At 34.8% G+C, this 26,436-nt stretch overlaps 1 protein-coding gene across 2 annotated transcripts in view; it reads left to right on the top strand.

Annotated features, from left to right (window-relative positions):
* LRCH2 (leucine rich repeats and calponin homology domain containing 2) overlaps positions 1-26,436 on the top strand; it is a 95,320-nt gene that overhangs the window by 39,118 nt on the left and 29,766 nt on the right. For both annotated transcript variants that reach the window (XM_059910031.1, XM_059910030.1), the window contains exons 4-12: positions 1,151-1,256; positions 1,340-1,476; positions 6,055-6,188; positions 9,994-10,081; positions 10,388-10,499; positions 10,704-10,801; positions 10,898-10,956; positions 12,607-12,714; positions 18,430-18,495. In XM_059910031.1, coding sequence (XP_059766014.1) covers positions 1,151-1,256; positions 1,340-1,476; positions 6,055-6,188; positions 9,994-10,081; positions 10,388-10,499; positions 10,704-10,801; positions 10,898-10,956; positions 12,607-12,714; positions 18,430-18,495 — 908 coding nt within the window. The remainder of the gene's footprint in view (positions 1-1,150; positions 1,257-1,339; positions 1,477-6,054; positions 6,189-9,993; positions 10,082-10,387; positions 10,500-10,703; positions 10,802-10,897; positions 10,957-12,606; positions 12,715-18,429; positions 18,496-26,436) is intronic.

The following is a 26,436-nucleotide window of genomic DNA, read 5'->3' as shown; positions in this document are numbered from 1 at the left end:
AATCTGCTCCCCTTGTTAGAATGCAAGTTCCATAAGGAGCTATGGAGGCAGGAATTTTTGTTTGTTTTATTCATTGATGTGTCCCCGGCACCTACAACAGTGCCTAACAAATAGTTTGTATTTGATAAATATTTGTTGTTGAATGAAGATGCCTTAGATATAGTTTGAAGGAAGTATGTAGGATACATTTTTAAAATCATCTGTGGGTTAGATGATTAGATATTATTTAATATTCTTTATCTTCTTTTGAATTTACCCTCCTGCCTTTTTTACTTTTGATAAAACAATATATGTATGTGCCACTCCTCTCTCTCCAAACTAATGTCAGTTCCAGAAAGTTGGCAATTGGGGGCAGTTGCAGTACAACATGAATTTCATTTGCAGTGTGTCTGGAATGACTGCTGCCTGAGATCTTGTTGCAGATTTTTCTTCCCTTTTTTTTGATGTGATAGTAAGAAAGGGGAGGGAGAGGGACCACAGGTAAATAACTTAAGCTGTGCCTTTATCCTCTTATTATGGAAATGTGGTATTGTTTACCTTTAAATTGGGGTTTGCATTTTAACTTAACCCTGGGACATTTCTGATTAGATCTCCTAGAATGCCTTTTGGTTATGACATGAGCCACAAAATTTTGAGCTTATAATCCCTCATGTTTTGTATCCCTTTGAGAAATAGGTTTAGTTAAATCTATTCTGACCATGGTCTTTGGTTCTTCAGCTCACATCTGTAAATCCTTCACTTTCTCAGCTTCTGCCCAACCAAGTATCTCAAAACAACTACTATAATTGACAAATTATCACAATGATTGATAGTTGTCTTTCATTTTTACCTATGAATGAAGAGCACCTGGATCATCCTTACTTCTGTTTTTAGTTGGTAAGAGTGGTCTTTAGTTGAGATTTTCAAAAGGCTGACTTATGTAGTACTAAGTTGTAACCTTACATTTTTGCACAGAAAAATTTATGTTAACTGTGCTGGGTTGATTTCACGATGTAATATAAATGGAAATCTGCCTGATAATCAATGTTTAGAGAAATGACATTAGAGGTGACTTTTACTAGCTATTAGCCATGTGCTTTAATTTAAAAGTTGAAATACATCTCTATTTCTCTGTTAGTTTGTTATAATTTTATTTTCTTGTTTTCCTTAGGATATTAGCTGCAATGAGATTCAGGTTCTTCCCCAACAAATGGGAAAATTACAATCACTTAGAGAGCTAAATATAAGAAGAAATAATCTTCATGTATTGCCAGATGGTAAGATGCTCACTGTTCTTACTCATGTGAATAAGAGAGTACCTATGTAGAATTTAATTTAATTATTTTTTATTCCTGAACAGAATTAGGAGATCTTCCCTTAGTCAAGCTGGATTTCTCTTGTAATAAAGTGACCGAAATTCCAGTTTGTTACAGGAAGCTGCATCATTTACAAGTAATAATTTTGGATAACAATCCATTGCAGGTACCACCAGCGCAGGTTTGTAATTTTAAAAAATGATACTTGTTTCTTCTATTTTTATTAAGAATTATATCTGTTACCGGTAAATCAAAACGCATCAGAATTAAGAGTCAATTTGTTTTTGAGGTATTGTCTCAAAGAGACACTGCACAAGAGTATCTGGCTGAGGAGGCATATGGTAGTGAAATGCCAGCCTGCACTCTATTTCTAAGCTACATGCCCTGGCACTGGGTTTGTATACATCCAGAAGACAGGTTGCCTTTTTCTTCCTACAAAGGTGCATTCCACTCATTGCAAAGGAGGTGCCTTTTTAGGCTGGCTGGGGTCCTGATAGTAGCTGCCCTAGCAGGATGGGGAAAGCTGAAACTGTGTCTGCTGTGGGAGAAGGCAACAAGAAGCAAGTTGATTTTAACTGTGTTAAACCTGGGAATGGCTTGAGTGTTTCTTTCGTGATTATTGAAGGAATCATGTAACTATAAATATAGGTATGAAAGACTGAAAACATGAAGGTCTGTAGAATATTTAAGGCTTTGATATCCAGTAAACTTTCTGAATGATTGGAGTGTTCTATAACATGTGATGTCTAATACCATAGCCACTTGCTATTGAGTACTTGAAATATGGCTAGTGCGACTAAGGAACCAAATTTTCAATTTAATTTCATTTTGATTAATTGAAATTTAAATAGGTTTACATGGCTAGTGGTTAACATATTTGATACTACAGGTCTAAGTTTACACTCTGATTCTTGTCCTTAGCTCCACAGCTACATGACTTCCCCTCCCTTGCCTTAGCAGAAGCCTAGCGTTTACTCTGAGGAGTAGGTGGATTCTCTCAGATTCTCCTCCTCAGCTCAGCAGCCAAAGGAGTATCGTTCCTTGCCTCAATATAAGCCTGGAGTTTACTCTTTAGAGCAGCACTGTCTATTAGAACTTTCTGTGATGATGGAAATGTTCTAAACCTGCAGTGTGGTAGCCACAAGTGGCTAATGAGCACTTGAAAGTACATAGTGTGACTGAAGAATTGCATTTTTAGTTTTATTTAGATTAAATTTAAATTTAAATTTAAATAGCCACGTGTGGCTAGTGACTGCTGTATTGGACAGCACAGCTATAGAGAGACTCAACCAGAGTCAGGGGCTCCAGGTACAGCTGTGGGTAGGGGTGAGACCACATACTGGAAACAGTGAATGCTTACATACTGAATGCTGGGACTCTCCAGTAGATGTCTCTTGCTTGGCTCCCAGAATACTTGCAGCCTCTCTTATATATCTCAGGCAGAGTTGGTGGATTTCTCTCTTGGTAAACTGATTGAACTAGGAGAGAAGACCTATAGATATACTGATCATTGGCAGGCCCCTGAAGAAGTGTGCAGTCACTGTCTGAAATCTAGACAGTGAGGCTCACCGTTGATAAACTTCTCCCTCATACATAGAGCTTCCATTTGGCTTCTTATTGTTTCACTTTTGAAAATGAACAGACAGCAATGGATCACTAGATATTGCAGAAATAATTTCTAACATGAAAGACAGACCAAAAACACTGAAAGGCTTCCATTGAAACAAAATGGGTCACATTCATAGCGGTGGTAATCAGAATGACTTCTCAGCAGCAGCATGGGAAGCTAGAAGATGTTAGAATGATGCCTTGAAAGACTGAGGAAGTATTTCCAACTTTATAAAGTCAAACTATCAGTTAAATGTAAGATAGAAAAAAGTTTCAAACATGAAAGATCTCAGAAATTTTAGCTCTCCTGCACCCTTTACTAGGAAGCTAGCAGAGGGTATACTATATCAAAATGAGGGAGTAAATTGAGAAAGAATTCATGTCCAAGATAAACAGGTATGCATAGACCTAGAGAGCAACAAGTCAATTTGGAATAGGGGGGTTGTCTCCAAAAAGAAAATAGAAAAAGAAGAAAGAAGTTGATAGCTGACTTGATGTGTTTGTCAGTATGGAGTGATGTTTTACAGTTATGTCAGAGTCAGGAATGAGTTAGTAATAGGCATACAGAAAATTATGCAAAGGAAAAAAATGGGACAAGTAGTCATTTTAGGAAAAACAAAAACTTACAGGAGAAAGGAAGTGTAATCTAACTAACCTATGTAGTTCATCTGTGAATATTTTCTTGGTCATAATATTGTACATACTGGATTTTGATTTAATGAAAAATTGTGACATAGTTATAATAATAGCAAAGATTTATATGGCACTTACCATGCTCCAGGCACTGTTGAAAATGCTTTACATCCATTAATTCATTTCTTATAGCAACCCTATAAAACAGGTACTGTCATTATACCTCATTTTATATGAGGAAACAGAGGCATAGATGTTTAGTGACTTGTCCAAGGTCACACGGCTAGCATATGGTGGAGCCTGGTTTCAGACCAAGGTAGTCTGACTCCAGAATCCATGGTCTAACCACTATGTTATGCTTCTGAAGAGGGAGGAAGTATGTTTATATGAGTTGGTAGGGATTGGGGATGGGAAGAAGGTGGTTTGATGATATATGATAGTGGTGGTGATCTCGTGGAGACAGCAGTGAGCGATGGCTTGAAGCGAGATCTTAATTCCCTGCCCAGGAATTGAACCTGGGTAGCCTGGGTGAAAACCAGGAATCCTAGCCACTAGACCACCAGGGGCTAGAGGCTAGAAACAAAGTTTCCCTGGCTCTTGCCACGTTTGAAAGCAAGAATGTTTCAAGGAGGCAAAAACTGTAAAAACAGGTACAAAGTTTAGAGACACAGCACAAGTGGGAGAGCACAGCACAGAGAAACTATTAAGACAGAAGCAAGGCTGAGATACACACCTGGAGAGAAAGGGTGTGGGCGTCCTCCCTAATGAGCAGGAGCGCACCAGAGAGGTGATTCAAGTCACTTATATAGGGCAGTTCTTCCGGGTTTCCTCTGGCCAATCATCTCGCTTTGCCTGGCTCTGAGTCCATATTTGGTTTAACTCAGGGTCCTCTCCTGTGTGCGCATGCCTCTTTCAGCCAGATGGATTCCAATGCAAGGATTTCTGGGAAGTTGACCAAACATATTATGGTCTGGCGCCCCCTCCCTTCTCTGACCTCTGAGGAACCTTTCTGCGCATGTGTAGTTGGGGAGGTCTCCTTGACCTCAAGAATGAGAAATACATGGTCTCTTTATCTTTCATCCAAGCAGGACTCAGCTCCTCCTTGCTCCTGCCATTATCTTTATCTTGGAGTATCTGTCCACAGGGGACAGGTTCCAGCTGCTCAGCCTGGGGCCCATCTATCTCATGCCTCAGTGGTAGTGGTAACATAAGGAATCTAAGTCCTCATCTTCCTTAGTAAGACCTCAATAAATAAAATATATAATTGAAAAATAAAAAAATAGCATTAGACCCATGTTATTTATAAATATGAAGGTAAAAAGCAGAAACCAACTGAAAGAGTTGAATGTGGGGACTGGGTCTTAGAGATTGAAAGGGGTGGAATGGGGGATTAATTTTTTGTTATCAGTTTTGTAATTCACTTTGATTTTTAAAACTGTACATGAATTATTATGATATAAATTAAATTTACAAAAGAAAGTAATTTGCCATTTAATTTGGAAATTAGAGATAATTTTTAAAAATAGTTTGGACAGATAATAGGATACATTTTAATTGGTAATGTATTTATATTCTAATAGCTCAGATGTTTTAAATTTTCCTTTTAAATGAAGTTTTTCAGTGGTCAGGTCAGATCTGGTATCTATTAGATTTATCCTTTCTATGTGGAATGGTAATTACATTTTACTGTACTTTTCTTACTGTTTTCTTTGTTCATTGTTTTTGTGTGTTGCTAGGTTATGTGTGCCCATAAAACAAAACATTTTTTATTCTAATTTTTGAGAAATACTTATTCGATAACACTTATGGTGACTGGAGTTAACCTTTGTAAAGCTGACTTACTGTTTCCCTACTGTGCATTGTCTATCTTTTTTATATAGAATATTTTCTTTCACATAGTATTTTTCCCTTCGTTATTCCTTTTCTTTATCACCAATGTAGATAACTTTTCATGATATTATCTTAGTTGAATTGACCATTTAAAGCTTTATTTTATTCTAACTGGCCTACCATCACACCTTTCAACAAATTCATTTTTCCTATATTTACATTCTTTTGATTAGCTTTTTTGTTCCAATGTTTAGCCCAAATGACTTAGTGATTCTGATGAGATTACTTTAAAGAATTACATGGATTATTATTGTTTTCTGTTCTCACCACTACAATGAATATATTTCTTTTCATTTTTTTCGAATAAAGGCAACTTTCATGAATTATAAATTTTATATTGTTTAGTGGTTTGTACATTGTGCTTTTAACAAAAAAACCCAGTGAAATACAGAAAAATTAACTTATTTTTTCTAATAAGAACAGAGACCGCAATAGAATTTTAGTTGGTATCAGTGTTGTCAGATTTTTTTCACCTAGTGTCAGAAGTACAAATTATTTAAATATGCAGAGTATCTCTCATGATTGTTATGTCTCTGAATAATTTGAGATTATTAAAATTTATCAATAAATTGGTAGATGACATTTATATTTGGACCTATATAATTAAATCTTTATTATTTATTGACAGATATGTTTAAAAGGTAAAGTACACATATTTAAATACTTAAATATCCAAGCATGTTGCAGAATGGATAAGAAACCAGATTCTCTGGATCTTCCATCATTGAGTAAAAGAATGCCCTCCCAACCTCTCACAGACAGGTAATGTAATATTCTGACAGTCTCATTTCATGATGATTGTGTCTTCTTTCTATATAAAAGATATTTATTAATCTCGAGTGTACTGAATATACTTAGACTGATTGGCCCAGTGTTAAATAATTGGCTGAAGTGAAATATCACCATCATAGAATGAACTTTTGGTATACTAGAATACATTCGGAATTTTCTCAAAAATTTATTATTAAAGCTTTTAGTAGTAAAATGTAAAAATTTGACATTATAGTACAGAAACACTAATTTCTCAGCACTTGACAACTGTTAATTTTCTCCTGTGATCACTGTTGTACGTTTCAAATAACAAGTAGAATTTGACTTTGAACTGAGGTTAGTGGAAGAGCAAGACATTTCGGGATACCTTTCACCTTCATATTCTTTATGTCTGGATCAAAGTTGAGTTATCATTGATGTTCTCTATGATATTGGTGTTTTTCTACTCATGAGATTTTGAAATGTTAGATTTGATATTTTGTTTTTAATTCATCCTTTGGAGATGTAGATTGGTCTGAACAATTTTATGAAAACATAATTCTGTCCAGTAGCATGGAAAATAATTTGGAGTTGGATGAGAGTATACTGTTGTTAACAGTGCAAGTTCTTGAATTCCCAAATAGGACTTTTTCTTGAATATTTTTGTTGCCTCAGTAGAATTAAATATCAGAACATTAAATTTAGTTCCAAAAGATTATTTTGTTTAATATTATAAATGATAGTAGACCAAACAATTCTATAAAAATTAGAATTAATTCATATACTAATCTCTATTAGTATGCTTTATATTTATTTAAAAATTACTTTAGTAACAGCATTCATTGTATTAGTCATTTATTTATTTTAAAAATATCAGTTGAATGCCTACCGGCAGGTTCAGAGTATATTTTGTTGAATTATATACACATTGGCCTTGGCCCTCATGAAGCTCACATTCTAGTGGAGGATGTCAGTCAGTAAATAAAGCAAGAACTCACACACACACACACACACACACACACACACACATAATTTCAAATTGTGGTGACTGCTTTGAAAGAAAGGAACAGGTTTTCAGGAGTGTGGTCAGGGAATGTCTCTTTGAGAAGGTGAGGTTTTAAGTCAAGACCTGGAAGGAGAAAAGCTAGCTGTGGCAAGAGTGAGGGGAAGAGCATTTCAGGCAGAAATAATGCCATGTGCAAAGGCGTTAAGTTAGGAAGAAACTTGGTGTGTTAAAAAAACTGAAGGGAGGCCAGCATTGTGGTACAAGTTGATTCTGGAGTTTGAATTTTATTTAAAGTACAGTGGGAAGTCATTGGACAGTTATAAACAGGAGAATAACATGATCTGAATTATGTTTAAAAAAAAACTATTTTGGCTCTTACAGAGAGAATACATTGGAAGTATACAAGAGTAGAAGTACAGGGACTAGTTAGGTTGTTGTGGTACTGCCAAGAGATCAAGGGGTCTTGAATAGGGTTATTGCAGTAGAGATTAAAAGGAGTGGACAGAATTGAGATATATTTTGGAGGTGTTCTCTAGCAGTGCCATCCAATAGAAAGGCAATGTGAGCCACGTAAGTAATTTTAAATTTTCTTGTAGCCCACTTAAAAAAAGTAATAAGCAGGTGAATTTAATTTTAATAATGTATGTTACTTAACCCAATATATCAAAATGTCATTTCAACATATAATTAAATGTAAAAAATTAGTAAGTTATTTCACATTCTTTTTCTTCCTTTTAAATCTTTGAAATCTAGTATGTATTTTACATTTATAGCATGTCTCAATTTGGACTAGTCACATTTCAGATGCTCAATAGCCATATATGACTGGTGGCTACTGTATTGGATAGTGCAGGTCAATAGAGTTTATTTATGAGTTGGCTTTTGGGTGTGCTTATCTCTCACTCACAGCTGGTACTGAATTACTTAGGAAGTTCTCGTACTTTGAGTTTCACACTCATGTTCTTGGCTATATGGTTCTTACTACTTTCTGTGCCTTGACTATTTTGTAAACTCTTTATTTTACATAGGCATTACAGTAGCTATACTTATCATCAGCTTTTGGAGTCAGACATAATATGCCTGTGAAGCTCTTCTCCGACCCTTAATAACTATATGTCCTTGTGTCATGATATCTCTGGTTCTCAGCTTTCTTATATGTGAAAAGGGAAATAATCATATGGATGCTGTCAGGATTAAATGAAATAATGTATATAGAGTACTTAACACAATGTCTTACCCATAATAATTCCTCAACAAATAGCTTATTATTATCATTATCGTCTATTACGAATACACCAGTGTATTTTAGTATAGTACATGGATCTATTATTGTGCAGTGGAGTCAGATGGATTTCAGCTCTAATCATGGTTTAACCTCTCTCTTAATTCCTCTGTGGGCTGTGTAAGTTATTTAATCTCTCTGAGCCTGTTTCTTTATTTAAAATGTTAGCAGTACACACTTTATAAGCTTGTTGTGAGAATTAAATGTGCGCTTGGCAACTAGTTCAATGAATAATATTCAGTAAATGTCATAATTTTTCCCCTTGGGAAGTTAACTTTTATAAGCTGTATTATCTTCATTTGTAAAAAGAAATAATGCATAAATTGTATAATGTAAGGATTATAAATAAAATATGTGTACCTGGCATAGTATCTAACACAATGTAGACACTCAACAAATGCTAGCAGTTGTTGCCTCTTTTCATCCTTCAAGATTCATCTCAAATGCCACTTTCTTGGATGAGGCCTTTCCTAACCTTACTAAGGAGAATTAGTTAATCTCTCTTTTCTCACAGCACTTTATATTTACCTGTGTCATATTCTTCAAAACATATAAACATACTCCCTTCCCCTCTGGGCTGAGAGCCCTTTGAAGCCAAACATTTTAAAATTCATCTCATCTCAGGTGTTCAGCATAGTGCCTTCACACTTGGTAATTGCTTCCCTAAGTTTGTTGATATACTTTTGAAAAGTATAAAATCAGTATCTGGGGAGGAAGTATAGCGTAGTGATTAAGATCAGGGACTTTAGTGTTAGATAATCTTGGGAACAAATTTAGACTGCCATTTGCAAGTTGCATGTCATTGGGCAATTTTTTCAACCCCTCTTGGCCTCACTTTCCTCTTCCGCAAAATGAGAAAGCACCAATAACCTGCTAGAGTTTTCACAAGGAATGTATAAGGTATTACCTTTAAAGCACCTAGCCCAATTCTTGGCACATAATCAGTGGTCAGTGTAGAGTGTATAGTAAATTTGCAAATTAAAGTGAAAAATATTTTGCAACCTGGGTGGTATACTGTAATTCAGAAATTTGCAAGGACAGCTCTATCCTCACACCAAAACAATTGCTTATTCAATGCTTCACAGACTTTTTTTGCCTTTTTTCTCTTTTCTTAATTACTAAATGGGCCTTATTTACAAAGCTAAAATATATTTTTAAAGATAATGAAGAAAAAACTATGAATTAAAGTTAAAAAACATTTCAGCATTCTGTGGTGAAATTGTCAAACTGATAAAAATAGGTCTTTATCAAGATGATTTTCTAGCAGGGCTGTCTGCTTTTCTGAATCTCTCAGGAGAAATAATAAGCTATTGTTAAGTTTTTACAACAGAGCACATGAAAGAAAAATATTACATGAGGGACATGAATAAAGTGTTTTGTATGATCTGATATTTTTCTCCTCATGTCTTTAAGGATCTTACATATCAAAAATGTGTAAGACTGTATTATCTAGGGAAATTTTACGTCAATTATGTATTATCTGTTTAAGAAGAAAACCCTAACTGCCCTTAGAATTTGTATTTCCATAGTATGGAAGATTTTTATCCAAATAAAAATCATGGCCCTGACTCTGGAATTGGAAGTGATAATGGAGAGAAACGATTGTCTACAACGGAAGTGAGTCTTCTCTATTGCTGAACTTTTTTATTTTAAAATTTTATTAGAGCTTTGAAATAGATAGACACTTGCACACACTTGATTTCTTTTGCTTAAAAATATGATCATCATTGCATTTTATGACTTCAAATGAAAAAAAGACAGGCACGTTTTAAAAAGCAGAACAGTAAACCTCATATTAATTTTTGGTTTGAAAACTGGAGATTTAAATCAGATGTTCTATACTTAAAATGTGATATTAAAGCAACTTAATCCTTATCATATGTTTAAAACGCCTCATTTTTACTTTTTGCTTATTCTGTTCAGCCATCAGATGACGACACAATCAGCCTTCATTCTCAAGTCTCAGAATCAAATAGAGAGCAGACATCAAGAAATGACAGTCACTCAGTAGGAAGTAAACCTGACTCTCAGAAAGGTAATTCATATGGTGTCTGCTATTTTTATATCATGTACATAGCTCTTATTAAAAATGAATATTTTATTAAAAATGGCCTTTAAAAAATTATAGTATCTTTGGCCAACTCTTTTATTGGGAAAATATACTTTTTTCTAAGCACTGCAGTGTCAGAGAATACTGTTTACTATTCATGTTTTCTAATAAATATTAATCTCCACTTAGACCAGGAGGTGTATGATTTTACTGACCCCAACACAGATGATGTAGCAGTTCCTGAACAAGGAGATGCACCTATTGGATCATTTGTTGCTTTCCTGAAGGTAAAGAAAACTTTGAACAAGTGTTAATAACATGTTCTCCTTAATCTCACAAAAGTGAACAATACAATTTAAAATGATAACTTTCTTTTATACAAGGGAAAAGAAAAAGGCCCTGAAAAATCTCAGAAAAATGAAGAATTGGGAGATGAAAAAAGGTAAGCACACACTAGTTCTCAAATTGAAATGTTACTTACTAATACTTGAAATATTCTTTAGGTACTTCTACTTGAACGAATATTTTTTTTTGTTCATTTACCTGTTAAGTTCAGATAGTTAATTTGTGAATATTTCATCTGTCTGCATTCCTCAATTAAACTGAAAATTATACTGAACATATAAGTTGAGTGTAGTATATACACTGTTTTCCCCTATAAGTGTAATTATAATATCACCTATTATTATTACTGAAGAATACTGTACCTTCCCGTACACTGCCTCATTTGAGCTATCTAACAACTCTTTAAAACAGATGGTATTGGCATAATTTGACCAATTAGGATACTGAGGCTTAGAGTTTCAAATGTCTGGAACTCAGGTGTTCTGACTCTTGGTCTAATACACTTTCCGTTTCATCAGACTGGTTATGGTAATTTTAAGGGTATTTACTTCTCTATTTTATTAAAATAATTGTACTTTGGATCTTTTCTGTATCATTTATCTTATGAAATGATGGAATATGACCTACCACATTTTTCAGTCACTCCTTCAAGTTACTTCATAGCTGCAGGAAGGAAGGAGCATTTGTTGAATACCTACCATATACCAGGATCTGTGCTACGTGCTTTGCCATGTTTCTTACTTAATCTTCACTAAATCCTATAGGGTCGATATTGTCCACATTTTTACAGATGAGGAAGGTGAAGCTCAGAGACTAAAGTTTCTTGTCTAGAACTACTTAGCTAGTGTCCACTAGAACCTCGGGTGTGAACCTAGCTCTCTCTCTCTCTGATCCCCAAGTTTTTCTCTTTTCTATGCATTGTGCTTCCCCCAAATGACCTCATTGGTAACTTTTTAACAGTCATTAATTAATCATCTCTGGTACCCCATAAGGAGATACAGTGCTTTGTCTTGTACTCTATACTTCATTCTTCTCTTACTTTCTCACCTTATCTCATGAGGACAGTTGCCTATACTTGAGAGTCTCCAGTGGCATGCAAGATATGGTAAAGATACAGAGTCTTAGGCTTGGTACCATTTTTTAAATGAAATACCTTTGGGGTAAAATTACTAGAGTTTGGAGGACAATTTTAAAATTTCTTTGTTCTTTTTGAATGATAAAACTATATAGTTTAATGAGTATTTTTGGCAAATTGCCAATCTGAATCTATTTTGCATTTCCACTACTTAAACATCTTACATAGAGATTTTGAAAATCAAAATGAATAAACTGATAAGAGTAGAGTGGCTTGATAAAATGAGAGATTTTCATAACATTTTCTATCTCTAAAGATAGGCCAAATAGAGCTCTGTGGTCCTTATTACACTCAAGATGGAGAATATGCATTGTTAAACTACTATGGCCATTACACATTTCAGAAATTACAAAATGGTGGTGCAGTTTACCTTTTAGCCATTAATTATATTAATATAACCAGTATGCCACGTTTCCTATTGAGAGGATAGATATGTTTTTATATTCCTTAAATATTCTTTATTTCTTATTTTAACATTTTAAATACAAGGACATTATAGGATTTTAGCTTTCACATGCTATTAAAAATAAAAAATGGTTTCTACGTTTGGAAGCTGGCATAAAATATCATCTGCCTTACTTTTTGGATAACCACGTTTGTGTCACCTTTCAGACTTGGGAAAGAGCAATTACTTGCCGAGGAAGAAGATGATGGTTTGAAAGAAGTAACTGATTTGAGGAAAATAGCTACTCAGTTATTGCAGCAAGAGCAGAAGAACAGGTATTTTTTTCAATAATGAGATTTAAGTGGGCAACTTTTATAATCATTAAATCTGAGTATTTAAAGATTATCAAATAAACAGTAAACAATAGGACCATCTTAAGATCTATTTCAAGGGACTAACTACTAAAAGACAATAGGAAATACTTAGGAGAGAAATATAAAGTTACATATACAATTAACAGAATATACTCATCTAGTCATTATATTTAATTATTGCTTTGGTATCTCTTTTTTATTCCTGGTGCTAAATAATAATAATTGTTGATATTCACCTTAGCTCACAGTAGCATTAGATATGTTATGAGCATTTTTTTCCAAGTACGTGTCACAAGTATATAGTGTGCTTTTTATCAGATTTTGAGTTACTTGGGATATGTGTAAACTCCTTAAAATTGAACTGAATTATATAATCGTTGATTAAATCAGTGTGACGATTTGAGAGTCACAGGTTCACTTTAGTCTGTTTGTACTGTACAAACTACTTTGTACTGACAGTTTGGTCAAGGAGCATTTCTCCCTGTGGCTGGGCTTTCTCCAAATGCGTGTTATTGGCAATGAGGAGGACATTGTGTTAATGAGTGTAAAATCAGTGCAAGTCCATTTTTAATACAGAAAAAGTTCTATGTGCTGCTGAGGTTCAGCTTTATTGCCATCTTCATGTACTGAAAGTACTGCATTTATAGTTTTGAAATAATAAAGCAGATCTGAGATTTTTTTGTTTTGAGAAAATTAAAAGAATAATTTTGGTGCACTTAACATGGATAACTACTAAGCATTTTACTTATTCAAAGCAATAAATGTTTATGGATCACATGACCATGTTTTGGGAAGCTTAAAAAAGTATACTGGCATTTCAAAGATGCTTTGAAAAATAATTACTATTAAAACTTATTCAATGACAGACGTGTGGTTTTAGGGGCCACTATTTTTTTAAAATAATCACTCAGTATCTTTTTTTGCACTGCTACTACATTTATAGAATTAAAAAACATACTAGAAAATATCACTCATCTTTATCCCTTCTATATCTAATGTATCCTCATTCTCAATTGACATTTTTCTTCTGCCATAACTTTCTGTCACCCTTTTCTGTGAATCTTATCTTCTAATCTTTTCCTATGATTCATTTTTAACTGGGCTTTTTAAAAATTGGCTACTTATGAGGTTGTGTGTGTTTTCCCCCTTCAGTATAATTAAAGTATTGATCTCCCCATTGGTTTAAGAGGTTTGATGAACCAAGCCACCACCTGCTCTGTGTAGCTTAAAAAATAGTTGAGTTTCTACCTCCTCTACCTGGCAGGTGAAAAAATTGCATTTATCATTATGGACAGAGAATACTGATTTTATAAGAACCCACAACAACATCCATTTCTCTCATTGTGTTAAGAATAGCATTTGAGTGCATAATTTTAGATTTTAACATTGCCATATATAACATTTCTATATTCTCAATTTTCTCCTATTGTTGTATTAGTTTTTCATCTATCCCTCTGACAAATTATTCTTTCTAGCCTAGATACAACATCAAATGATGTTTCATAGGTCTTGTTTTTGTGATAGTTTTGTAATCAGTACAAAACAGCGCCTAGCACTGCCTTGTACATAGTAGGTACTCAGTAATACTGTTACTGGTTAATTAATTGCTTGAAAATGAGATCAACAAATTTAAAGCTAATAGGAACCATTAATTTAGTTAATTTGTTTTCTCTACATAATTTCTGTTATTTTTTGAGATTTATACAAAATTAATTCCTCTCTTTCTCTGAACTGTTTCTCTACTTCATCCTCCTTTTCAGATGTTAGTGCATACAAATATAAGAGCTTTATGGATTAAATATTAATATGGAGTGACATTAATGTTATAACTATGTCTAATTTTTGAAGGCATTAAAATTTTATAATATTTGTTCATAAAGTAAGGAGTACATTTTACTTTTAAAATTTGTAATCTGTAGACAATTTAAATTAGATCCCAGAATTTTCTTATGCTGAACCTAGTGTTTTCTCCATTGAATGATCGCATCCTTCCTTCTAAAATATGTTGCTATTGCTTATATGTCTTAGATGTAGATAATTAAAATTTTTTGTTTACTGTTAAAATACTAAAATTTGAGTGAGTCCAAAAAGTCAAGAGTAATCTTGTATAAGAATATATTCCTTAGAGGATTTGAGTTTTTATACCTTCTCTGGTTGTAGTTTTTCCCTTTCACACTGTATTGTTTTAGATTCCAACTTTATTAATGAAGAATCTGAAATGCTATTTAAAATTGCAAGTCAACCAGGAGTTGTAAAATTTCTTTCTAAGTTTTAACATAATCATTGTAATGTTTTTGTTTGTTTATTGTTAGTCTTGATTTAAAATAATTTATCTGGGGTAAGATTATCTTTGTATATCAGGAAGTACCACTTAAGACTCCTACTTTGACTGTATGCTTACTATTTAACTGTTCTTTGGCTAGCTACTAGTCAAAGGTAAATGCAGTGTTAACTCTCAGCTAAAAGAAGCCATGCATGTACTCCAAAATTAGAGGCAATTTAAAAATTGCTTATGTTGAGTTTAGTAATGATTTTCTTAGAGCAGCTTTGCCACTTGTTTAGTTCGTACTGTTTTTTAAAATATCTGTGATTCTTAAAGAAGGTTTATACTAGTACCTGGTGGATGAAACTATCCTAGGAAAGTAACAAGAAGATATCATACAGAATTAATAATCAAAAAGGGTGGGGAAAAGGATCACCAAATAAACCATCAAGTAGATAACTCATAAGTGTTCAAAGTCTGAAGCCTGGTTATTTAGAAGACTGCCCCTTCTTTGTCTGAGATGCATAGATTAAACTACTTTGTACTGACAGTTTATTGTCAAATTTTTAAAAGCTAATCTTTATCCCCTTTGTCAAACTATTGGATTATTTCTACTTGTATTTGAGTGTATTGACGTCCCCCTGAATCAATGACTTTGTCTATATTAAAATAGCTATTCCACAAGTCATAATTTTATCTCCACAAATCATAATTTTATCTTCACTATAATTTGGGAAGCTAAATAAAAAACTATTGTCTTAAAAAATCATTATTTTAAAATAATGTTGCTCTGTAAATTACTTAGCCAACTCTTCAAATTTCCACCAACTCTACTTATGTATGTTAATATTAGAGAAGTGGCTACTGCTCTTCTTATACTGATTTTCTTATTACATGGCTGATTAAGTAGATGTTTAACTGGCTTCTTAAAATTTGTTTGATTATCATCCTAAAGAAAGGATTATAATACATGCAAGCAATGGATAGCTTCAGTTGACTGGTTCCCATTGCATGTTCATTCTTGCTAACTTATTCTATAGTATTTTCTATTACGTCTTCTTAGTTTTAATAATTATTTTATTTGCTTTTAGGTGTGTCCTGAGAATTTTTACTTACTGTGCAAACATGTGCTTCTGAGTACTATGTGATATAGCTAAATTTAAAAAAGTAATTATGAAAAGTTATATTGAAGTATAATTAATTAAGGATCATGGAAAGCAAAATCAGATTTTGAACAGTTTATTATTTTGGTTTAGAATTACAGAAATTATGTACATTACCTTTTCATGTGATTTTTTTTTTCTGATCGTGTGAACTCTAATTTGAGGAGCATCATGTTAATCTCTAGCTTGTTATAACTAATCAGGTAGTTCTCTCAACCCTTAAAATCTATCCATTCTTTCTTTTCTGCTTGCTTTACTAATGACTTCCCTATCCTCTCCCAAAACATCTTACTTCTTCCATCTTTTGGTTTGGTTGATGTACGTGAAATGTGAATACAGACGGAGGCCTTTATGTTATAGAGCATCATTCAGTGAAAAACTCTTCCAGAGGACCAGAGCAGCAGGACGTGCATCAAGGTATCTAGAGTTTGTGGATGCCTTAAGTATTAAGGGGCCAGGTTGATGCAGCTGAATTATATAGAATTATATAGTCTTTTACTTAAAACTCAGTACTGGTACCTGGATTGGGGAAGTGTCTTAATAATCTAGAATAGGTATTTAGATAAAACAGACATTTATTTTAACTTTGAGTATCACAGAATAAAATATTAAATATCAATTGTACACAAAATTTTTCATAGGAGAATTTTCAAGTACATAAAATATATTTTATAGGTAAGTAGATCTCAACTTTTTTTCTTTCTGCCCCAATATGACTTATACACATAAATAATCACAACACTAGTGAGTATGGTATGGGGAGAATTCAGAATTTACTGCAGTGAAGGGCACTGTAGTTTGACCTCCCCTTCCCAGGGAATAATTCTGACATTGCCCCCCAGGATACTTCACACTGCTATATCTCCTTTTCAAATTAAGATTTTTTTCTCTTTCAGTTTTATTGAGATACAGTTGACATACAGCATTGTATAAGTTTAAGGTGTTCAGTATAATGATTTGACTTACATACACCATGAATTGATTATCACAAGCAGTTTAGTGAACATCCATCATCTCATATAGATACAGAACTAAAGAAATAGAAAAAAAATTTTTCCTTGTGAAGAGAACTCTTAGGATTTACTTCCTTTTTTAAAAATCACTCTTTAATGATGTAATTTTTCCTCATAGTCTTAGATAATTTATTATCTAAATTCTTCTGCATTTGGAGATTCAGTACAATTTTAGTGCCTGCCCACACAAAGGTGTCAGTAATCTCGAAATTGTTTGGTACAGAGCTTCACTGCTTTGCTTGTGATAGTTGACCTTTGCCCCTCACTGAGACTTCTTCCTGGTGAGGCTGTACTAGATCTAAGCTAGTGAGGAAACTGGGGTAATGGAAATTGGTTTCTTTATGTTAACCATCTTTCTGGAATTACCCACTTATATTTATTTAATTATGTGTTTTAATAGTTAATATGTAGCTTTAATTTGGAATTTCTTTTCTCCTGTGTATTCTTTTGATAGTTGGCATCTGATGATATTATTTTGAATAAAAGGCAGATATTCTACTCCTTATAAAACTAAACTTAAAATTGAAAATTAAGATAACATTTATATCTATAGTAAATGGATAAATATTAAGAACTCTTAAATATGTTACTTATATTAAAGAAAGATAGTTAATAATTCATTACTTTTGACTTTGAGATGAACACTTAGAATTACATAAAATTATGGACAAATAGTTCTCTCATACAGTGGTTTATCATTCTTTCTTTTTCTTTTTCTTTTTGGTTTTCTCCGAATACTGTTTCATTTGGTTATTAAAAGCTTAATAAACTTGTGGAGTTTCTTTTAAAGAATTGAACTTTAGCACTGGCTTTGCATTTTGAATTAAGTTTTATTATTTGGCATTTGGCAAAATGATTATTTATTACATCAACATGATCCTGTCATTTGCTATCCTGGGAAAACTAAATCAGTTATGATGGTACCTAAACAATCTGCATCTCTTTATCTTCTGTCTCAGCCAAAAGTTAGATATGCACAGGGAAATAGCATGGCTAGAAGATATCCAAGCCTTGAGAAAGGGTTTATAAGAGAAGATGCATGGAAGAGTTGGTGAACTTCATTCCTTCATAATAGCCAGTGTGCTTATGAGCATCTGATCTAAATAACATTTAAATATTGTTTTCTAGCAAAGATCTTCATGGACCAGATGCAGTTATTTATGGACATCTTTTATATCATGTATATACACTATTCTCTTTAATATACTATGGAATTAATGTGTTGATTTACTTCTAGGATTCTTAATCATTCAACTTCTGTCACAAGAAACAAGCCAAAACAAACTGTGGAATGCGAAAAGAGGTATAAAAATATCTTAGTTCTTATAGTTAATATTTTATAATGAAAGTTGATCCTTTAACAGTAATGTTCCTATATGTGGGCTTTAATTGAATAATTGATATCAATTTAATATAACTAGATAATTTAGAGAAGAAATGTGCTTTTTTTTTTTTAAAGAAATGTGTTATACAGCACAGGTTTAATTGACTTTTGATGTAAACAAATCCAAAAATGCTGATTTGATCTTTTTGTACTCATACCTCCATTTTGTCTTGATGACAGATTCATTTGTCCATTTAGCAAACGTATATCGTATTACTGTTACTGTCAAGAATAATGTGTTTCTTCATCATTGATTGCGTTTATTCTCTATGTATTGTTCACTTTTTTTTTTTTTTTTTTTTTTTTTTTTTTTTAAGATTTTTAGAAATTTCATGTAATGTCTGAAACATTTATATTAACATATTTCCATACAAATAACCCAATGAAAGTTTAGTATTAGTTGTTTTGTTTGTTTTTTTATACTGCAGGTTCTTATTAGGCATCAGTTTTATACACATCAGTGTATACATGTCAATCCCAATCGCCCAATTCAGCACACCACCATCCCCACCCCACCGCAGTTTTCCCCCCTTGGTGTCCATATGTCCATTCTCTACATCTGTGTCTCAACTTCTGCCCTGCAAACTGGCTCATCTGTACCATTTTTCTAGGTTCCGCATACATGCATTAATATACGATATTTGTTTTTCTCTTTCTGACTTACTTCACTCTTTATGACAGTCTCTAGATCCATCCACGTCTCAACAAATGACTCAATTTCGTTCCTTTTTATGGCTGAGTAATATTCCATTGTATATATGTACCACAACTTCTTTATCCATTCGTCTGTTGATGGGCATTTAGGTTGCTTCCATGACCTGGCTATTGTAAATAGTGCTGCAATGAACATTCGGGTGCATGTGTCTTTTTGAATTACGGTTTTCTCTGGGTATATGCCCAGTAGTGGGATTGCTGGGTCATATGGTAATTCTATTTTTAGTTTTTTAAGGAACCTCCATATTGTTCTCCATAGTGGCTGTATCAATTTACATTCCCACCAACAGTGCAAGAGGGTTCCCTTTTCACCACACCCTCTCCAGCATTTGTTGTTTGTAGATTTTCTGATGATGCCCATTCTAACAGGAGTGAGGTGATACCTCATTGTAGTTTTGATTTGCATTTCTCTAATAATTAGTGATGTTGAGCATCTTTTCATGTGCTTCGTGGCCATCTGTATGTCTTCTTTGGAGAAATGTCTATTTAGGTCTTCTGCCCATTTTTGGATTGGGGTGTTTGTTTCTTTGATATTGAGCTGAATGAGCTGTTTATATATTTTGGAGATTAATCCTTTGTCCGTTGATTCATTTGCAAATATTTTCTCCCATTCTGAGCGTTGTCTTTTCGTCTTGTTTATGGTTTCCTTTGCTGTGCAAAAGCTTTGAAGTTTCATTAGGTCCCACTTGTTTATTTTTGTTTTTATTTCCATTACTCTAGGAGGTGGATCAAAAAAGATCTTGCTGTGATTTATGTCAAAGAGTGTTCTTCCTATGTTTTCCTCTAAGAGTTTTATAGTGTCCAGTCTTATATTTAGGTCTCTAATCCATTTTGAGTTTATTTTTGTGTATGGTGTTAGGGAGTATTCTAATTTCATTCTTTTACATGTAGCTGTCCAGTTTTCCCAGCACCACTTATTGAAGAGACTGTCTTTTCTCCATTGTATATCTTTGCCTCCTTTGTCATAGATTAGTTGACCATAGGTGCGTGGGTTAATGTCTGGGCTTTCTATCTTGTTCCATTGATCTATGTTTCTGTTTTTGTGCCAGTACCATATTGTCTTGATTACTGTAGCTTTGTAGTATAGTCTGAAGTCAGGGAGTCTGATTCCTCCAGCTCCATTTTTTTGCCTCAAGACTGCTTTGCCTATTCGGGGTCTTTTGTGTCTCCATACAAATTTTAAGATGATTTGTTCTAGCTCAGTAAAAAATGCCATTGGTAATTTGATAGGGATTGCATTGAATCTGTAGATTGCTTTGGGTAGTATACTCATTTTCACAATGTTGATTCTTCCAATCCAAGAACATGGTATATCTCTCCATCTGTTGGTATCATCTTTAATTTCTTTCATCAGTGTCTTATAGTTTTCTGCATACAGGTCTTTTGTCTCCCTAGGTAGGTTTATTCCTAGGTATTTTATTCTTTTTGTTGCAATGGTAAATGGGAGTGTTTCCATAATTTCTCTTTCAGATTTTTCATCATTAGTGTATAGGAATGCAAGAGATTTCTGTGCATTAATTTTGTATCCTGCAACTTTACCATATTCATTAATTAGCTCTAGCAGTTTTCTGGTGGCAGTTTTAGGATTCTCTATGTATAGTATCATGTCATCCGCAAACAGTGACAGTTTTACTTCTTCTTTTCCAATTTGTATTCCTTTTATTTCTTTTTCTTCTCTGATTGCCGTGGCTAGGACTTCCAAAACTATGTTGAATAATAGTGGTGAGAGTGGACATCCTTGTCTCGTTCCTGATCTTAGAGGAAATGCTTTCAGTTTTTCACCATTGAGAATGATGTTTGCCGTGGGTTTGTCATATATGGCCTTTATTATGTTGAGGTAGGTTCCCTCTATGCCCACTTTCTGGAGAGTTTTTATCAGAAATGGGTGTTGAATTTTGTCAAAAGCTTTTTCTGCATCTATTGAGATGATCATATGGTTTTTATTCTTCAATTTGTTAATATGGTGTATCACATTGATTGATTTGCGTATATTGAAGAATCCTTGCATCCCTGGGATAAATCCCACTTGATCGTGGTGTATGATCCTTTTAATGTGTTGTTGGATTCTCTTTGCTAGTATTTTGTTGAGGATTTTTGCATCTATATTCATCAGTGATATTGGTCTGTAATTTTCTTTTTTTGTAGTGTCTTTGTCTGGTTTTGGTATCAGGGTGATGGTGGCCTCATAGAATGAGTTTGGGAGTGTTCCTTCCTCTGCAATTTTTTGGAAGAGTTTGAGAAGGATGGGTGTTAGCTCTTCTCTAAATGTTTGATAGAATTCACCTGTGAAGCCGTCTGGTCCTGGACTTTTGTTTGTTGGAAGATTTTTAATCACAGTTTCAATTTCATTACTTGTGATTGGTCTGTTCATATTTTCTATTTCTTCCTGGTTCAGTCTTGGAAGGTTATACCTTTCTAAGAATTTGTCCATTTCTTCCAGGTTGTCCATTTTATTGGCATAAAGTTGCTTGTAGTAGTCTCTTAGGATGCTTTGTATTTCTGCAGTGTCTGTTGTAACTTCTCCTTTTTCATTTCTGATTTTATTGATTTGAGTCCTCTCCCTCTTTTTCTTGATGAGTCTGGCTAATGGCTTATCAATTTTGTTTATCTTCTCAAAGAACCAACTTTTAGTTTTATTGATCTTTGCTATTGTTTTCTTTGTTTCTATTTCATTTATTTCTGCTCTGATCTTTATGATTTCTTTCCTTCTGCTAACTTTGGGTTTTGTTTGTTCTTCTTTCTCTAGTTTCTTTAAGTGTAAGGTTAGATTGTTTACTTGAGCTTTTTCTTGTTTCTTTAGGTAGGCTTGTATAGCTATAAACTTCCCTCTTAGAACTGCTTTTGCTGCATCCCATAGGTTTTGGGTCGTTGTGTTTTCATTGTCATTTGTCTCTAGGTATTTTTTGATTTCCTCTTTGATTTCTTCAGTGATCTCTTGGTTATTTAGTAACGTATTGTTTAGCCTCCATGTGTTTGTCCTTTTTACGTTTTTTTCCCTGTAATTCATTTCTAATCTCATAGCGTTGTGGTCAGAAAAGATGCTTGATATGATTTCAATTTTCTTAAATTTACTGAGGCTTGATTTGTGACCCAAGATGTGATCTATCTTGGAGAATGTTCCGTGCGCACTTGAGAAGAACGTGTAATCTGCTGTTTTTGGATGGAATGTCCGATATATATCAATTAAATCTATCTGGTCTATTGTGTCATTTAAAGCTTCTGTTTCCTTAATTATTTTCATTTTGGATGATCTGTGCATTGGTGTAAGTGAGGTGTTAAAGTCCCCCACTATTATTGTGTTACTGTCGATTTCCTCTTTTATAGCTGTTAGCAGTTGCCTTATGTATTGAGGTGCTCCTATGTTGGGTGCATATATATTTATAATTGTTATATCTTCTTCTTGGATTGATCCCTGGATCATTATGTAGTGTCCTTCCTTGTCTCTTGTAACATTCTTTATTTTAAAGTCTATTTTATCTGATATGAGTATAGCTACTCCAGCTTTCTTTTGATTTCCATTTGCATGGAATATCTTTTTCCATCCCCTCACTTTCAGTCTGTATGTGTCCCTAGGTCTAAAGTGGGTCTCTTGTAGACAGCATATATATGGGTCTTGTTTTTGTATCCATTCAGCCAGTCTATGTCTTTTGGTTGGGGCATTTAATCCATTCACGTTTAAGGTAATAATCGATATGTATGTTCCTATGACCATTTTCTTAATTGTTTTGGGTTTGTTTTTGTAGGTCCTTTTCTTCTCTTGTGTTTCCCACTTAGAGAAGTTCCTTTAGCATTTGTTGTAGAGCTGGTTTGGTGGTGCTGAATTCTCTTAGCTTTTGCTTGTCTGTAAAGCTTTTGATTTCTCCATCAAATCTAAATGAGATCCTTGCCGGGTAGAGTAATCTTGGTTGTAGGTTCTTCCCTTTCATCACTTTAAGTATATCCTGCCACTCCCTTCTGGCTTGCAGAGTTTCTGCTGAGAAATCAGCTGTTAACCTTATGGGAGTTCCCTTGTATGTTATTTGTCGTTTTTCCCTTGCTGCTTTCAATAATTTTTCTTTGTCTTTAATTTTTGCCACTTTGATTACTATGTGTCTCGGCGTGTTTCTCCTTGGGTTTATCCTGTATGGGACTCTCTGCGCTTCCTGGACCTGGGTGGCTATTTCCTTTCCCATGTTAGGGAAGTTTTCGACTATAATCTCTTCAAATATTTTCTCTGGTCCTTTCTCTCTCTCTTCTCCTTCTGGGACCCCTATAATGCGAATGTTGTTGCGTTTAATGTTGTCCCAGAGGTCTCTTAGGCTGTCTTCATTTCTTTTCATTCTTTTTTCTTTATTCTGTTCTGCAGCAGTGAATTCCATCATTCTGTCTTCCAGGTCACTTATCCGTTCTTCTGCCTCAGTTATTCTGCTATTGATTCCTTCTAGTGTAGTTTTCATTTCAGTTATTGTATTGGTCATCTCTGTTTGTTTGTTCTTTAATTCTTCTAGGTCTTTGTTAATCATTTCTTGCATCTTCTCAATCTTTGCCTCCATTCTTATTCCGAGGTCCTGGATCATCTTCACTATCATTATTCTGAATTCTTTTTCTGGAAGGTTGCCTATCTCCACTTCATTTAGTTGTTTTTCTGGGGTTTTATCTTGTTCCTTCATCTGGGACATAGCCCTCTGCCTTTTCATCTTCTCTATCTTTCTGTAACTGTGGTTTTTGGTCCACAGGCTGCAGGATTATAGTTTTCCTTGCTTCTGTTGTCTGCCCTCTGGTGGTTGAGGCTATCTAAGAGGCTTGATGGGAGGCTCTGGTGGTGGGTAGAGCTGACTGTTGCTGTGGCGGTCAGAGCTCAGTAAAACCTTAATCCACTTGACTGTTGATGGGTGGGGCTGGGTTCCCTCCCTGTTGCTGTGGCGGTCAGAGCTCAGTAAAACCTTAATCCACTTGACTGTTGATGGGTGGGGCTGGGTTCCCTCCCTGTTGGCTGTTTTGCCTGAGGCAACCCAACACTGGAGCCTACCCGTGCTCTTTGGTGGGGTTAATGGCAGACTCTGGGAGGGCTCACGCCAAGGAGAACTTCCCAGAACCTCTGCTGCCAGTGTCCTTATCCCCACGGTGAAACAGAGCCACCACTCGCCTCTGCAGGAGACCCCCCAACACCAGCAGGTAGGTCTGGTTCAGTCTCCCCCAGGCTCACTGCTCCTTCCCCTGGGTCCTGATGCACACATTACTTTGTGTGTGCCCTCCAAGAGTGGGATCTCTGTTTCCCCCAGTCCCGTCAAAGTCCTGCAATCCAATTCCCACTAGCCTTCAAAGTCTGATTCTCTAGGAATTCCTCCTCCCGTTGCCTGACCCCCAGGTTGGGAAGCCTGACGTGGGGCTCAGAACCTTTACTCCAGTGGGTGGACTTCTGTGGTATAAGTGTTCGCCAGTCTGTGAGTCACCCACCCAGCAGTTATGGGGTTTGATTTTACTCTGATTGCGCCCCTCCTACCGTCTCACTGTGGCTTCTCCTCTGTCCTTGGACGTGGGGTATCCTCCTTGGTGAAGTCCAGGGTCTTCCTGTCAATGATTGTCCAGCAGCCAGTTGTGATTCTGGTGCTCTCGCAAGAGGGAGTGACAGCACGTCCTTCTACTCCGCCATCTTGGTTAATCTCTATTGTTCACTTTTTTATTTCTTTTTTTAAATTAATTTTTATTGGAGTATGGCTGCTTTACACTGTTGTTTAACCTCCACTGCACAACAAAATGAATCAGCCATACACATACAGATATTCCCTACCTTTTGGACTTCCCATCCATTTAGGTTACCTCAGTGCATTAGGTAGAGTTCCCTGTGCTATACAGTATGTTCCCATCAGTTGTCTATTTTATACATAGTATCAATAATGTATATTTGTCAATCCCAGTCTCCCAATTCCTCCCACCCCACCCCTTTCCCCCTGGGTATCCATACATTTGTTCTCTACGTCTGTGTCTCTATTTCTGCTTTGCAAATAAGCTCATCTATACCATATTTCTAGATTCCACCTATATGCGTTGCTATACTATATTTGCTTTTCTCTTTCTAGCTTACTTCACTCTGTATGACACTCTCTAGGTCCATCTATGTGTCTACAAATGACCCAATTTTATTCCTTTTTATGGCTGAGTAATATTCCATTGTATATATGTACGACATCTTTATTCATTCATCTGTCGATGGGCATTTAAGTTGCATCCATGACCTGGCTATTGTAAATACTGTTTCAATGAACATTGGGGTGCATGTGTCTTTTTGAATTATGGTTTTCTCTGGGTATGCCCAGGAGTGGGATTGCTGGATCATATGGTAGTTCTATTTTTAGTCTTTTAAGGAACATCCATACTGTTCTCCATAGTGGCTGTAACAATTTACATTCCCACCAACAGTGCAAGAGGGTTCCCTTTTCTCCACACCCTCTCCAGCATTTACTGTTTGTAGATTTTTTGATCATGGCCATTCTGACTGGTGTGAAGTGATACCTCATTGTAGTTTTGATTTGCATTTCTCTAATGATTAGTGATGTTGAGCATCCTTTCATGTGTTTGTTGGCAATCTGTATATCTTCTTTGGAGAAATGTCTATTTAGGTCTTCTGCCCATTTTTGGATTGGGTTGTTTGTTTTTTTGTTATTGAGCTGCATGAGCTGCTTGTATATTTTGGAGATTAATCCTTTGTCAGTTGCTTCATTTGCAAATATTTTCTCCCATTCTGAGGGTTGTCTTTTCGTCTTGTTTATGGTTTCCTTTGCTGTGCAAAAGCTTTTAAGTTTCATTAGGTCCCATTTGTTTATTTTTGTTTTTATTTCCATTTCTCTAGGAGATGGGTCAAAAAGGATCTTGCTGTGCTGTGATTTATGTCATAGAGTGTTCTGCCTAGGTTTTCCTCTTAAGAGTTTTATAGTGTCTGGCCTTACATTTAGGACTTTAATCCATTTTGAATTTATTTTTGTGTATGGTGTTAGGGAGTGTTCTAATTTCATTCTTTTACATGTAGCTGTCCAGTTTTCCCAGCACCACTTATTGAAGAGGCTCTCTTTTCTCCATTGTATATTCTTGCCTCCTTTATCAAAAATAAGGTGACCTATGTGCATGGGTTTATCTGTGGGCTTTCTATCCTGTTCCATTGATCTATAT

The sequence above is a fragment of the Balaenoptera ricei genome, chromosome X (genome assembly GCF_028023285.1).
Source record: "Balaenoptera ricei isolate mBalRic1 chromosome X, mBalRic1.hap2, whole genome shotgun sequence".
Taxonomy (NCBI): Eukaryota; Metazoa; Chordata; class Mammalia; order Artiodactyla; family Balaenopteridae; genus Balaenoptera; species Balaenoptera ricei.
The sequence above is the reverse complement of the archived record's forward strand: the minus strand, read 5'-3'. Positions and strand labels throughout refer to the sequence as shown.